The sequence below is a fragment of the Patagioenas fasciata genome, chromosome Z, assembly GCF_037038585.1.
Source record: "Patagioenas fasciata isolate bPatFas1 chromosome Z, bPatFas1.hap1, whole genome shotgun sequence".
NCBI classification, from domain to species: domain Eukaryota; kingdom Metazoa; phylum Chordata; class Aves; order Columbiformes; family Columbidae; genus Patagioenas; species Patagioenas fasciata.
Genome location: NC_092560.1, coordinates 18,638,052 through 18,653,699, shown reverse-complemented (window position 1 = coordinate 18,653,699; position 15,648 = coordinate 18,638,052). Strand labels below are relative to the sequence as shown.

General features: G+C 41.7%; 1 protein-coding gene across 3 annotated transcripts in view; it reads left to right on the top strand.

Moving 5' to 3' along the window:
* The window catches only part of ADAMTSL1 (ADAMTS like 1), a 443,632-nt gene that overhangs the window by 389,597 nt on the left and 38,387 nt on the right, over nt 1-15,648 (top strand). For all 3 annotated transcript variants that reach the window (XM_071802344.1, XM_071802343.1, XM_071802345.1), the window contains 4 exons: nt 1,297-1,450; nt 2,776-3,916; nt 11,745-11,872; nt 15,460-15,588. In XM_071802344.1, coding sequence (XP_071658445.1) covers nt 1,297-1,450; nt 2,776-3,916; nt 11,745-11,872; nt 15,460-15,588 — 1,552 coding nt within the window. The remainder of the gene's footprint in view (nt 1-1,296; nt 1,451-2,775; nt 3,917-11,744; nt 11,873-15,459; nt 15,589-15,648) is intronic.

Below are 15,648 nucleotides of genomic sequence, written 5' to 3'. Positions count from 1 at the left end.
GAAAAAATATAAATTATATTTATGAAAGTAAAATTGAAAATATAATTTGATCTCTTAATGCTAGGAAGTGTGAAAATCATTCTCCATATTGCAGTCTCTGCTACCATTATCCCAGTTCTCTTTCATGAAAGGAGGTGGAAATTCTCTTAATTGTGAAAGAAACACTGGTCACCTCATACAGCTGTCCCACCTGCACCCTTTGTATGTTGATCTATCTTGTCATTTTACTCAAATAAGTGGATGTTCTCGTGAAATTTGCTGCCAGAAGACATTTAGCCATTCTAGCAGGGAAGATGGCAATTCTACTCCCTATATGTCCTCTTTCACAAGAAATTACTATGTGGTTTATGTTGACATCTGTACAACTCCACCTGACTATTGGCACTTGCCAAAATCAAATCTGACTTCACTCTCTCCTCTCCATTTCACTTGAAGGCTGCCATGTATTTGCTCTTCTTATTCTTAGCGTGTTTTCTCCCCCTCACTTCATCGCCAGTTCCCATCACCACATGTGTGCATCCACATGTAACAGAAGTACACATCTATCTTTGTGCTACCAACTTTACAGCACTCAACTTGCTTTCCAGCACTTTTACAGGCTGTTGCCTGGTTTCCACTGCAATGGCACTGCCTGTATTCTCACTGTCTGTGATGCACTATGCATAAATATTAAATAAAATAGGCATGCTGAATTACATTGAACAATGCCCACTTGTGCATCAAGCATCACAGCCTGGTATTAGAGGATGTGAACTCCTCTATGTAAGCCATGTGTGGGAACTACCAGGCTGAAGTAATTCATTGGTATTTGAAACATGCATTTATTACGTCTAATAGATCTGCAACAGTAAAGCTCAAAGATTAAGTTTAGGCCATATTTAGATCTATCTGTGAAGGGCAACTTAACGTGGTCTGCTCTTAGGCATGAGCATGAGTTTCTCCTGCCAGCAGACACAGACACATAGAAACAAAATGCAAACACAGCCTTCATACTGTAGCCCAGTACCACTAAAACAAGTGGCATAATCTGAAAGAAAATAAGTTCTAAAGGGAGTGTGGAAAGATTCAAAACCTCAAAGGAAAGAATATATTTCATCTCCCTGCTGTGCCTGCACTTTTTATAACTGAATGGCCAGGTGCTGCTCTGTTTTATTCCATTGTGATATTTTGAAAGCTATAACTGATCTGTACTGTGATATGAATAGGTAATGTGGATGTGGAGTTGAGGGGAGGGTGCTACAGGGAGCACCCTTTTCTTTCAGTACAACTTGTTCCTGATGTTTCTCCTGTTCCTAGTGTACTGTGAGCTGTGGAGAGGGCACCCAGAGTCGAAATGCCATTTGCAGAAAGATGCTGAAAACTGGGGTTTCTGTCATCATCAATTCCTCACTGTGCCCGCCTTTGCCATTCTCATCTTTGATCAGGCCCTGTGCACTAGGCACCTGTGCAAGTAAGTGGAAAAGATGCTTGGGAGTGTCTGGGGAAAGGAGGCTTGGATGTCCATCTCTAAGAAAACCATGCTGTTGTCTACTCCATAACCTTCTCTTGCGCTAGTGTTACTCGTCCTTGCAGAGTGGCTGCTGCGGCTGAGCTTTTCTCTCTGTGAACAAGTATGCATTGTTTAACAATAAGGCAAATCAGTGGAAAAGAGCTATGAATTTTATTGTTGGAACTGGGTCTGAGCCAATGTGCTGGAAGGGAGCTACTAGTTTCTGGAAGAGAGCTACTAGTTTCTGGAAGAACTGGCTCAAAATTCTGACCCAAATCAAGATCTAAATTTCACAGCTGGAATGTAGAGGCTCAGAGATACAGCACAGCAGCCTGAGGGCAGCTTCAAATAAACTCTCTGCTAGAACAGCTGCAAAGAAAACAGTTGGTAAAGCACTTTGTTGAAGATCATTTAAAAACTTATTATTTCAGTATGTCACTCAGAACCCTCTATGACCTGGGATTTTTAATGAACCATGCAACACAAGGTAGATGCATTTTATGTTGGTAATTCGTGTGTTCCTTGTTGCCCTTCACAAGAGCAGTAGTCTTCCTGTCTGCCCTTCCCTGGCTTTCAGTAAGCCAACTGGATGTGCAAAAGTTTGAAAGTCAGCCTAGCTTCATCTTAAAGCTGACTGTGAACACTGAAACTGCTAAATGTTGAGTATGCCAGGGAGAAAAGAGGATATGACATTCAGAAGCAAAGCTGGGATGAACTGTTGCATGGTATTCACTAATAATATGCATATGCTTCTTTATTTAGTGCTTCATAACAAAGATCTCTGTCACAGAGAACTAGAAACTGGAAGGACATACTGAACTAGTGCACCTGAGTAGTAAGGACCATGTTTTTAAGTCCAGACAGTTTTGTTCTGTGCATCTTCATTCTCTGAGGCAGCAGCACTTTCTCTCTTCCTTGAGCTGTGAGCTGCGAGATCGTGTTGCCTTTGAGGTCATGGGTGGTAAACACTTGTCTTTTCAATGTCTTTATTAAGCAAAAGTCTTCATTTAAATACTTCACAAGAACTACATTTTGACTCATTTTCTCTCCCTCCCAAAAAGATTTGTCCCTGGCTGTTTGGTTTCTGCATGTTCCCTGAGCAAGACTACTTTTGCATCCCTAAAGTGTGTCTTCTTATTCCTCTTATTTTGATTGCTCCAATAGTTCACCATCTGGTGCCCAGCTTCTCCCATTACTGTGTAATGGGTTGAAGGCTTCCAGCACCACAGTAAACTGCTTGTTTTGTTTAATGGTATCACATACTAACGGTATTAATGATATTTCAGGGCACAACAGGCCAGCTCATAAGCAAAGCCCCCATATTATGGCCGTAAGGAAAGTTTACATCCAGACACGGAAGCAGAAGAAGCTACACTTTATTGTGGGCGGGTATGCCTACTTGCTGCCCAAAACCTCCATTATTCTCCGATGCCCCACAAGGAGGTTCCGGAAATCAATGATCACTTGGGAGAAGGATGACAAGAGGCTAATCAGCTCAGCTCACATCACCATTGCACCCTACGGGTACATGAAAATCCATCATTTGAAGCCTTCAGACACAGGTACATACACCTGCACAGCAGGACCATCCCAGGAGCATTTTGTAATTAAGTTAATTGGAACCAACAAGAAGATCATTGCTGGGCAGCCAACTGGTATCAGGGAGGAAGAGGCCAGGAAAAAGGCCAGCTCAAATGAAGCCTTGCGAACACAGGAGAAACATATCAATGGGATTCTCTTCAATGGGAGCAAGGCTGAAAAACGAGGGCACCTTGCTGATCCCAGCAGCTGGTACGACGATATTATCTCAAGGCTGCTACAGCACAGGGGCTGGCCAGGGGAAAATCTGGAGTTCTGGGAAGCCCAGGAGTCGACGGAAAGAAACACATCCTCAGAGGAGGACCAGAGCCAGGAGTATAGCCTGCCATTTACTATGGTCACAGAGCAGAAACGCTTGGATGATATCATAAGGAATTTGTCTCAACAGCCTGAGGAGCTTAAGGATGTCTACACTGAGCAGCTTGTTGTGCAGTTGGCTCATGAGGTTTTCAAGAGCCACTTGGAGCACCAGGAATCTGTCCTCAAAACATCAAGGCGAAGAATAGATTCAGCCTCACTGGAATACCCTCTCAACAGGCATGTTTCTGGATTTACCAGCTCCCTGAGGACATCATCTGCTGAAACACTTTTTCCCAGCTCTGTAGACCTGGCAAATGGCTTTCGCAGACCTCATCAAAAGCCTGCCATCCTCCGAAAGATTTCAGCAGCACAACAGCTTTCTGCTTCAGAGGTTGTTACCCACCTGGGACAGACGGTGGTCCTAGCCAGTGGCACACTAAGCGTGCTGCTTCACTGTGAAGCAGTGGGAAACCCAAAGCCCACCATCAGCTGGGCTAAGAATGGAGAGGAAGTGAAATACAGTGATAGGTAAAACATATTATTTAACTTTTTAGAAAATAATTTTGACTTTTTAGAAAATATTTTGACACTTCAGTTTCCATGTTTTACTACCTGTCAGTCCCAGAGACAAAACCATTTCTGCTTTAGTTTGATTTCATAGCAGAAAGAAGGACTAATACATGTGAAGTGGCAAACAGGGTACTGTAACTCTTCAGCAAGGTCTGGATGTTGGGTCAGTCTGTGTGACAAACAGGAGCTTTACTTCTGCTTCAGTAAGTAAAAAGAAGAATTCGTAAAGTGCTAAAGCAGATAAGTGCCAAATACAGTTAACAAAGCACTCTATGTGCTTTGTGTATTTTCCCATGCCAAGGTGGAGGTTTCTGCTACAAGATTGGTTTTGAGATATGAAGGCTGATAATTGTTTATTACTAGTATTATTATTATCCTTTGTTGGAGATATGAATTGTGTTTCTCACAGTGCTCCATCAGGGTCTGTCTAACGTGGTTGTAGTAGCAGAAAACAGAGAAGTGAGGCTCTGTCTTCCACATGTGTGCAGAACTGCCCAGGGCAAAACTCAGGAGGCATTACAGTCACCATTCCCTGTGTGTGTTCTGATAGAGGCTAGAAACTGTGAAAACGTACTTCGTGGTTATTTGAAGCTAATCTGTAAGCTCAACACGCTGATCTCTAAGCATTACTCTTCTGATGTGAATTGGTGCACCCTTGTCTGTTCAAACTCCCAGTGTGCTGGCCCCAGGTGTAGTCTGAGAACTCGAGTAACAAAATGCTTTTATCAGTGTCCCACAGACATGATGCTTTTTTTATCCTTCAGGGGGCCTTTGGGTGACACGCCTGTCACTGCATGTTATTTTTTTGTGTGCAAGAGCACACAAGAATAATCTATTTTCAATTCTAGTTATAGGGTTAACTGTGTTGATAACAGACAGTTTTCTTGTGTATACTTGAGATTTTATGCTTTTGTGCTATTCTGTGAGAAAGTGGTACAAGAATAGGCAGAGACTGTAAGAAGCAGTTACATTAACCAACATGGTGTAACAAAACAGCCCAGCAATCTGCTAAGTGGCTCTTTCCACAGAAGATACTGACCTCAGTTAAGACATCTGAATTTAGTCATAAGGTCAGCTTGGGAAATGGGAAAAGGTGGAGTCAAGGCAAAAATTCATTTGCAGTGTGGTGCCTGTGGATCTTCCAGTGGAATATTGATTTAGGTACAATTGCTCCTTCTGCATAGTTATATAACTGGTTTATTAGCTCCTTTCTCACTTCGGCAACTGAATCACTCCAAAATCCTTGTTTTCTCTAGCTGAGTTTCATGGTTCTTGTCTCTGCTTCTGTGTCTGAAGGCTAGTAAGTGTATCAGGTTTCACAAAAAAATCATAACTTTTGCAGGGGGAGGGGACACTAAGAAAAATAATGCATCTCTTGTGGAAATCACATGCAGTCTTAATCAAGACTTGGGCCTATAGTATCTCTTTATTTGGCCATATTCCTGTGAAAATATCTTCATTGCCCCACAAAAGTTTCGTATACAGATTTTCCTTGCCAGTGATTACATCCTGTTGGAATTGTGCCATTAACGGATTTTTTTTCTTTACTGGAAATGACCGTGATTTCTGTGGTATGCTTGAAAGGGAAGGGAGGTTACATTAAGTCCATGTGTGGTTAATGCTGGGCACTGCACTCATGAGAAAATTAAAATTTTATCTCACACTATAGAAGTAGCCATGGTGTAACAACAGGCAGATTCATTCAGCTGACAATGAAACAGTCCTACAATATCTGACATTTTAGTTTTGTTTTGTTTTAATTTTAGAATGCTTTTGGACCTTTTTTTCTTTCTTTCCATTCAGTTTGGCTGAAATAACATTCAATGCCATGTTGTCTTTCTGAACTATCAGGCAACTGAGTGTGCTTAAATGTCTATTGGAAAGACTCAGGGAAGTACAGTTTATTTGCCAGTTACTAATGTTATTCGTTGTACCTCTTCTTTAATGGTTGAGGCAATTTCCCCTTCATGAACTTTGTTCTGCATTCATCATTCGTGCTTCCTCCAGGTTGGTGGGTGGGGTACAAAATGATCAGTGCTCTGAACTTCAGAGATATTCAGTATCTCTAACTTTGGAGTTAATGGAAATTTAGTAGATATGGTGCATATAAAAATTGGGTTGTGGATATTTTGCTGGGTTCTTAACAGTAGTATTCTGATTTTGTCTCAGAATGCTCTTGCTGGTTGCCAATCAGCATGTAAATGAAAGCTGCAGTTCAAGCAGTCTCGCGGTGTGTCCTGCTGTAAACAGCAAGGCCATCTGCATGTGGTGGTGTTCGGTACGCTGGAGCTGTCAGCTCTGCAGCTTGTCTTCTTCACACTGTGCCACACACGGAATGGAGAAGATAAACCAGTTTTCCAGCCCATCTCTGTCTTAATAGGAATAAGAAAATTAATGTAGATGAGCCTTCCTGTACCAGCATCAAAGAGAGACACTTTTGGTGAGGAAGGTCAGAGAGTCGAGCTGAAGTCCCTCAGCTGATGCTCTACTGAGTACACTGAGATTCCAGTTGTTTGTGGTTTGTATAGTGATTTTTAAAGTGTAGGCTGCTGTTTTTAAGTAGGTTGATAGCTATGTCTATTGTGTATTACCAGATATTGAGATAAAAGCACTCACTTTCATGCATTGTAGCCGTGAATTTTGTCTGGACCAGTGATGTGGCAGTGAATGATTCTGTTCCCATTACCCCCCTTCATGAGCTGCACCATCCACCTAAAATTATTTACAACTCCTATTACATAGCTTCACTTGAAAAATAATTGTTTATTTAGCTTTAGTCTATGTACTGTCACAAAAATATGTAACACAGGTCCCAAAAATTGTTATTTTCAGTCACCCAATAGAATGAAAACATATGAAACTAAAAGAAGCAGCAGGTGGAAAATATCTGTGTTGTTCCAGTAAAAAATCCTTGACTTGAGTCTGCATATTCAGCCTGAGTGCAAATTTAGCATGAGTGTCCATACTCCCTCCTAAGGTTAAAGTATCAGGTCAACTCCAGCATGGGTTCTGAGTGAAGTTTCAGAGACTCCTAGTATTTATACCAAAGTCTGAAGACTTCTGTAAATGGTAGAATATGTTTTGTTTCAAAGAAAATTCAGATTAACTTTCTTAGGAATCCATTTTAAAGTGAAAAATCTTGGAGGGATTTGTGCATTGTTTAGTAAGCCTTCCAAGTATACTGTAACTTCCATCACTCAGAACCTGTCAGTACTTGATAATTCAACTTTTCTAAAACGGAAATGTATTTTATAAATAGACATGAAGCAGAATGTAAACAGTAGGTGATACAGAGTTAGGTGTTTGCAAGGTGCCATCTGAATTAGTTACTGATATAAGTCCTCTAAAATAAATTTTTGTCTTGGAGATAATGCAATGTGGAGCAACTGAGATGAGACTGATTAAATATTAAGCTATATTAAGTCAATAAACAAGATTCTGAAGACATGCTGCTCACAGAAAGAATTGCTACAGCTGATATTTTTTTCACCGCTGACAAGCAACTCAAAACCCAATAAAAATAGCAATCTATGAGCAAATAGGGAACCCAGCCAAAATCATTCTATACAAGAGGGTTAGTAAAAGATCTGCTTTTATGAAAAGCAGCTATGCCAAATTGTGACACACAAAGAAAGAACTATTGAAAAGAAGAGGACATCAGCTTTGTTTGTAGAAAAGGACCTTAAAACTTGTGTCAAAAAGAAAGGAAGATGGAGCTGCACTGAAGCTGTTTCGTTTGTGTTTTTTTTAAAGGCAGATACCTACCTGGCCTTTTCAAGCAATTGCTGTGGGAAATCCCATGGGCAAGACTGCTTGAAGGAAAAGGGGCCCAAGAGAGCTGGATTGCATTCAGAGATTGCTTCTTCCATGCTCAGGATCAGAGCATCCCCACACGCAGGAAGTCGAGGAAGGGAGCCAGAAGGCCTGCGTGGTTGAATAGGGATCTGTTGGGTATGCTCAAGCAGAAGAGGCGAGTTTGCAGGTCATGGAAGCAGGGACTGGCCACTTGGGAGGAATATAAGGCTGCTGTTAGAGGATGCAGGAAGGCAGCTAGGGTAGCCAAGGCCTCCTTAGAATTACAGCTGGCGAGAGGGGTCAAGGACAGCAAGAAGAACTTTTTCAAATACATAGCAGATAAAACTAATACCAGAGGCAATGTAGGCCCACTGATGAATGGGGTGGGTGCCCTGGTGGCAGAAGACACAGAGAAGGCAGAATTACTGAATGCCTTCGTCTCTGTCTACTCCGCTGGAGGCTGTCCTGGGGAACCCTGTACCCCTGGGACCCCGGATGAAGCCAGGTTAATGGAGGAGTTTGCTTTAGTCGATGAGGACTGGGTTAGGGAACAATTAAATAGTCTGGACGTCCATAAATCCATGGGTCCAGATGGGATGCATCCGCGGGTGCTGAGGGAGCTGGCTGAAGTCGTTGCTAGACCGCTATCCATCATTTTTGCCAAGTCTTGGGAAACGGGAGAGGTGCCCAAGGATTGGAGGAAAGCAAATGTCACTCCAGTCTTCAAAAAGGGCAAGAAGGAGGACCCGGGTAATTATAGACCGGTCAGCCTCACCTCTGTCCCTGGGAAAGTAATGGAACAGCTTATCCTTGGTGTCATCTCAAGGCACATCAGGGATAAGAGGGTCATTAGGGGCAGTCAGCATGGCTTTACCAAGGGTAAGTCATGCTTGACCAACCTCATAGCCTTTTATGAGAATGTAACAAGGTGGATGGATGATGGCAGAGCAGTGGATGTGGTCTACCTTGACTTCAGTAAAGCCTTTGACACAGTCCCTCACAGCATCCTCACAGCTAAATTGAGGAGGTGTGGTCTAGACAATAGAGTAGTGAGGTGGGTTGCAAACTGGCTTAAAGAGAGAAGCCAGAGAGTGGTGGTCAATGGTGCGGAGTCCAGTTGGAGGCCAGTATCTAGCGGAGTGCCTCAGGGGTCAGTACTGGGGCCAATATTATTCAATATATTCATTAACGATTTAGACGAGGGAATTGAGTGTACTATCAGCAAGTTTGCTGATGACACCAAGCTGGGAGGAGTGGCTGACACGCCAGAAGGCTGTGCTGCCATCCAGCGGGACCTGGACAGGCTGGAGAGTTGGGCGGGGGATAACCTGATGGAATTTAACAAGGGAAAGTGTAGAGTCCTGCATCTGGGCAGGAACAACCCCAGGTTCCAGTATAGGTTGGGGAATGACCTATTAGAGAGCAGTGTAGGGGAAAGGGACCTGGCGGTCCTGGTGGACAACAGGATGACCATGAGCCAGCACTGTGCCCTTGTGGCCAAGAAGGCCACTGACATCCTCGGGTGTATTAGAAGGGGGGTGGTCAGTAGATCGAGAGAGGTCCTCCTTCCCCTCTACTCCGCCCTGGTGAGACCCCATCTGGAATATTGTGTCCAGTTCTGGGCCCCTCAGTTCAAGAAGGACAGGGAACTGCTGGAGAGGGTCCAGCGTAGGGCAACAAAGATGATTAAGGGAGTGGAGCATCTCCCTTATGAAGAAAGGCTGAGGGAGCTGGGGCTCTTTAGTTTGGAGAAGAGGAGACTGCGGGGTGACCTTATTAATGTTTATAAATATATAAAGGGTGAGCGCCACGAGGATGGAGTCAGGCTCTTCTCAGTGGCAAACAATGATAGGACCAGGGGCAATGGGATCAAGCTGGAACACAAGAGGTTCCACTTAAATTTGAGAAAGAACTTTTTCTCAGTGAGGGTAACAGAGCACTGGAACAGGCTACCCAGGGAGGTTGTGGAGTCTCCTTCCCTGGAGACATTCAAAGCCCGCCTGGACACATTCCTGTGCGACCTCACCTAGGCGTTCCTGCTCCAGCAGGGGGATTGGACTGGATGATCTTTTGAGGTCACTTCCAATCCCAAACATACTGTGATACTGTGATACTGTGAAATATTTGTGCTGGATCTTGAGGTGACTTGAACTGACAAAGAGAGATTTACATAAGCAGAACTGATTAACAAGAAACAAATTATGTTCCCTTGTGTTTTACAAGGTGCGATATTAAGCAAGTTCTTACCTCAACGCAAAAGTGACAGAAACGTTTCTAAAAAAATTTTTTAGGGTGTTGTGTGTATTAGATGTAGGACTCATTGGTCAGCCCACATAATATATTTGCACATATGCAAGTAGAACACACGCAGCTTTTAACTACTACATGCTAGTATAATTTGGGACAAATTCTGAAGCTCTAATGAATTCCACGTAGAGATAGAACCAGTCAGTGTTTGTGAAACTAAAAAATTAACATGCAAGATATTGATACATGCCAACACTATTTTTCTAAGTAAAGAAACTTGTTAGTTGCTGGCACTGTTAGCAGTGGCTTACTAGAAGACTGCCCTGTTTATGACTAAGGGGTAAGAAAGAAAAGATCCTTAAAAGCAGAAAGAGGCAGAGGATTCTTTCAACCACTGGGGTTTTTTTGCTGTGCAAGAAAAGATTAGATTTAAAAATTATTAATGTTTGTGTTGCAAATGTAAATTTTTCTAGACACTTGCAAATCTTAGTGGACAAAAGGCAGCTCTTTCTATTTATTAATAATCATAATTATTATTACCAAAAAAAGGATCAAAAATAATTTTAACTCTGGATTTTTTCCTGTAATAGATTTTGATGGGTGACCATAATTCGGTTTGTTTTAGAGATTTACCACACATAGTGTTGTGCAAGATCAAGTGTCTGCTACTTTTTGGTCCATGAGACAACAGTTTTCATTAGGCGGGTGGAAATAGAAAGAAACTCATTAATTCCAGGACCAGTGAGCAGACATTTATTGCATGTATGCTATACAGGCACGTCGCTCCCCCATTTTCACCATTGTCACTGTCAATCACAGCCTCAACTAAGAGTTTATGTACAGCAGCTGCTGAAAGTTGCTGATGAGAAAAGTAATTTATCATTAGGTTTAATCAACAGTTTCAGCTAAAACATAAGAAAAAGGAACAATAATCATGAAAGAGACTGTGCTGAAAACAAAGATGCATAAGCTACAAGAGCCCATGGACTGAATTCTTGTTTTAACAAGTATATGTCAGGAAGTGATGGAGTTATACTACTGCAAAACCAGACTGTTTGTGAAAAGAAGCAGTACATAAAAGGTCTAAAGCCGTATTCATCCCATCTAACCATGGGAAGTCCACTGAGACCACAGTAGGCTCCTCTTGCTGTCAGGGGAAAGAGAGGAAAGAAAGTTGGTTCAGCCCAAGAAGGAGCTGAGTATTCCTCTCTACCTTCACTGATTATTAACAGAGCAGCAAAGACTGATGAGTTTGTGCAAAATACTCAGCAATCCAAGAATTTGGAGCCTATTTCAGGTTTTGACACCGAGTCTGCAGTTCACTTCTTTGTGCTTATCTTCAGCAGATTTCATTTTTCCCTTGCAATAATTTAGCTTGTTCTTTACTATTACTACTCCTGCTTTGCATATCAGAGGCTAGGAAGCTCATTCAGCATCATACAGAAGTGACACTGCAGAGGAGGAGGTTTCACAAACCAGGGGTGATATCCTAAGTACTCAGTAATCTTTCTCTAATACACATGATCAGAAGCAGAAGAACTGGGAGTGAGATTAAAATTTAATTTAAGTAATCACACCTTGTACTCTCAATAGAAGACTTTAAATTTCTTAATACAATTTTCAATACAGCCTCAAGGCCTGAACTGTAAAAAAACTACCCAAGCTTGAAAAAATCCCAGTAAATGTATTCAAGTTTACACAAAGTAAGAGACCATTACATCTTTCTTTCTGCTTTTTACTCCAGGATGCTACTTCAGCCTGATGACTCCTTGCAAATCCTAGCGCCCGTGGAAGCTGATGTGGGTTTCTATGCTTGCAATGCATCCAATGCCCTGGGATCCGACTCTGTCTCTATTGCTGTCACTCTAGCAGGTAACAGTTCACTCCCTGCACTTGCAGGATGGTCACTGCCCCTTGTATGATTCTGAACAGAAGCTCTTCGGGGTGGAAGAGATGTCTGTGGAAGCTGAGCGGGCAAGGTGGGTCCACAGAGGTACACTGGTGATAATGCAGGGTGTGAACTCTGGAAAAATCTGAGTCCAACTTGCACAGTCATTTTGTTAGATTTGTGGATTTCTGCAGGAGATGAGTGCTTGTTGTCACATGCTGCATCTGATGTGGTCTCAAGACAGCTCTCTTCGTGGTTATTCACAGCCAATATGGGCAGTGCTGTCCAAGCCTCCCAATTTCTATGCCTCGTTTTAAACCTATTGCTGGCCTCTTCAGGTCTAACAGACTGATCAAAGGACTTACTGAGGTATACATTAGGCAAGCCTGAAAAATACCAAAGCTGAAGACCTAGCCCCTTGCAGGATCAAACCCTGTATCATATTTGATCCATTCTGCCACAAGCATGACTGACACTGTTTCAACTGCTGGTGAATAGAGGTTCACAAAAAATTAACTTGTATGTTTATATTTCTCTAGTAATGGTTGAGTTGTACAGCAGACTAAATATCCTTTGTTAGTTTAGATTTCAGTTCTAAAGAAAACCCACCCAAATAAAAGCCAGTGGAAATGGGAGGTAGTGCATGAATCCAGCTTCTTCAAGGTTCGTTGGTAGGAAACATCAGCTGGCTCACAACCACATCAGAACTAGCAGAAGGACAGAACAAGAAATGTGAATGGGGAGCTGTTGAGTAAGATGAAGGGATAGAAGAGACAGCTAAGGACCCCTACAAGGCAGAGAAGCCTTAGAGAAAGAAGATTCTATTTATCAAAAAGACAAAATAAAACATCTTAGGAATGCTAGGAAGCTTATCAATTTTTCAGACATCTCCATTTCACTGCTCCACAATGTGGAGACGTTTGGAGACCTTCAGTGTGGAGACAGTGACCATCAGCTGCCAGTGTATCATGTATGATTTGAGGAAGGAATAGCTGTTGATGACCTTGAGGTTTTTACACTAAACACAGAGAAAATTTCAGGTAAGATAAGCATAAAGAAAATCTAAGAATACAGCAATGGTGAGCACTGAAACTCTGATCAGTAAACCAACTAGAAAGAGACGTTTTCTGTCCCTTCGAAGGAGGACAGTTTAATCCACCAGGGTGGAAAGGGAGAATGTGCATCAGAGCTACATATTATATGTAGGTAAAAACAAAAAGATTGATCCTTTTTACAATGCTGTATATTGGGAATATCTTTGTCGAATCCCAGGTAGCAGAACAGTGGTGCTACTGCTAAGACGGTATAATGTTGTATAAGGAACAGCTCTGCAGTAAAACTCTGATGTTACACCACCAAGAAGCTGAAAGTGAGGTTAAACAATACTCAGTCAAAATTGCTATTCTGTCCATATTGCTTCAGTGAGTTTAAAAAGCCATAGTGTACAACGTAATTTGTGGAGACAATTTTGTGCGAAGTTCTAGAAAAATAAACTGAGCATCAGGTATACATGTAGCACAGGAAAGCTATTAGATTTTTTCTTATTATAATTAACTATCAAGATTGCAGTGAAACCTTTTTAGATGAATTAACATTCATGCATTCCAGACTCAAGCTGAACACTGCTTAGGAACTGGTATAAATTTCCATCTTGCATCCAAGGCAAAGAGCTGAACATGTTATAAAATGAGGCCATAAATATCAAAATGAGGTACTGAGCAGTTTTTGAAACAAAGCTACAGCCTTTTTGGCATAATGGAAGTACTTTCTCTGAAAAAAATTGAAAGCCAAGACCATCTTTAGAGGAATCAGGAATGAGGCCGAAAGCTTAGTTCATTGAAGAGTTTTTTGATTAGTTTAACACATGAATGGAAAAAAAGACAGTAGAATATGTTTCCATTTTTGTCAATGGTTTGCAAGTCTTTTATGGGCTGAACAGCTAACAAATTTTTAATCTTTTGATGAGATTGTGGAAACCAATCGGGAAAATAAAAGGCTCAAGGATAGCTGAAGAATTTATCTTTTCTACACACTTTGCCACAAAGCATCCAAACTTTTGGAGATATTTCAACAATAAAAGGTAACATTTTATTTTGCTATTCTTAGGCATTAAAAGTGCTGAGAGGAAAAAACAAACAGACAAACAAACAAAACCAAAAAAACACAAAACAAAACAAACAAACAAACAAAAACACACACACAAAAAAAAAAAAAAAAAAAAAAAAAAAAACACCACCCCAAACTGATATGAGAGAAATTCCAGATGAAAGCCCTGGAAATACGGCTATATGAAGCAACTTATAGTTAGGGTTGAATTAAATTTTCAGGACTCTCCATGACCTCAATGAAACCAAGTTCTTTTTCTCACTTTCATCTTTCTTTGTTGGTCACCTCCAGATTAATGCACAAATTAAACCAATGGTAGACATTAACCTAAAACTGCCACTTCTGTGGGCAAATGAAGATATCTGAACCTGTTTTCTAACCAACCATTTATTTTAAAGGGGAAAAAAATGTGTTTCTAGATTTTTGGATGAAGATGAGTTTGAAAATACAACACTGACTCAAAAACAACCAAGCCCCACACTCTCTAAATATTGTCATCTTCTGCCCCTGGTTCCAATATCCTGCCTACAGAACATTTTGGCTGGGGCAGGGGAGCTGCCTTATCCCACCTCTGTTCAGCTCTGCTGCTTCACGCTCAGGGCCAAGCCTCAGTATTTCTGACCTGTTGTGTGTCATGTAGGCGTGCCCTTGCTGTGTACCTTCATAAGGAGTTGAAGCAGCCTCTTGGAGCCTCCAGTGGTTGGTAACTCCACAGCTGATCCCACATAGACATGCACATCAGCAGGGGAACACCTTGACCTACCTGCTTGCTGCCACCAATGCTGGAAGTACACTGAAAACAATTTGAAATGTTTGTTGCAGGCACAGCAGGTGTCTTTGCTAGAGGTAAACAATGATAACACATAGCACTGTTACTACAGGCTTTAGATAAAATAAAACAGATTATCTGACAGAAGGGAACTTCTTCATGTCCCTCTTCTTATGCCATTCATTATGAGGAAACTTTCTGGCTGTGGTCTGGTCTTCTCAATCCCAGTGTTTCCACTGTAAGTTAAAGAACATATGAACGATGTGTAGAAACAGCTTGCATGTTGCTGTAAACCTCCTGCACTATTAATATGCCTGTAGTCATTCCTCAGGCTTCTTTTTCCGATGTTCGGCCTTTGGAAAAGGGTGGTTTTTTTATTGCAGTACCAGGAGAACACCTTGTTGCAGCTCCAATTGTGCTGGTGTTCATTGATTCAACTGGTTCTCATTTGTGTCCATATGGCTTCAATGCTATTCTGCCTCTGCTCTAAGTATGCTTTTCCTTTTTCCAGTACAACTTTTCTAATGGAATTTAGTGGCACTGTAATATTATAAAGAACAGGTGGCCTCATATTGCAACGTTTTCCCTTATCCACCTGTCCGGTGTATATAGTATAACACAGAGTGTCCCAGGACATCTGTTCTATGCGAGTCTACTGTGCTTGGTCTGACAAACTGCGGTGCTTCTTTTATACAGGAAAGCCACTGATAAAGGCATCAAGAATCACTGTGATCAACACTGAATCACCTGTCGTTACAGTTGATATTGGAAGCACAGTGAAAACCATCCAGAGAGCAAATGTTACCATTAGCTGCCAGGTTGCAGGTGAGAAATTACTTGGTCTCCCATGGAGGTGCCTTTTGACTATAAATTTCTGTGGGGTTC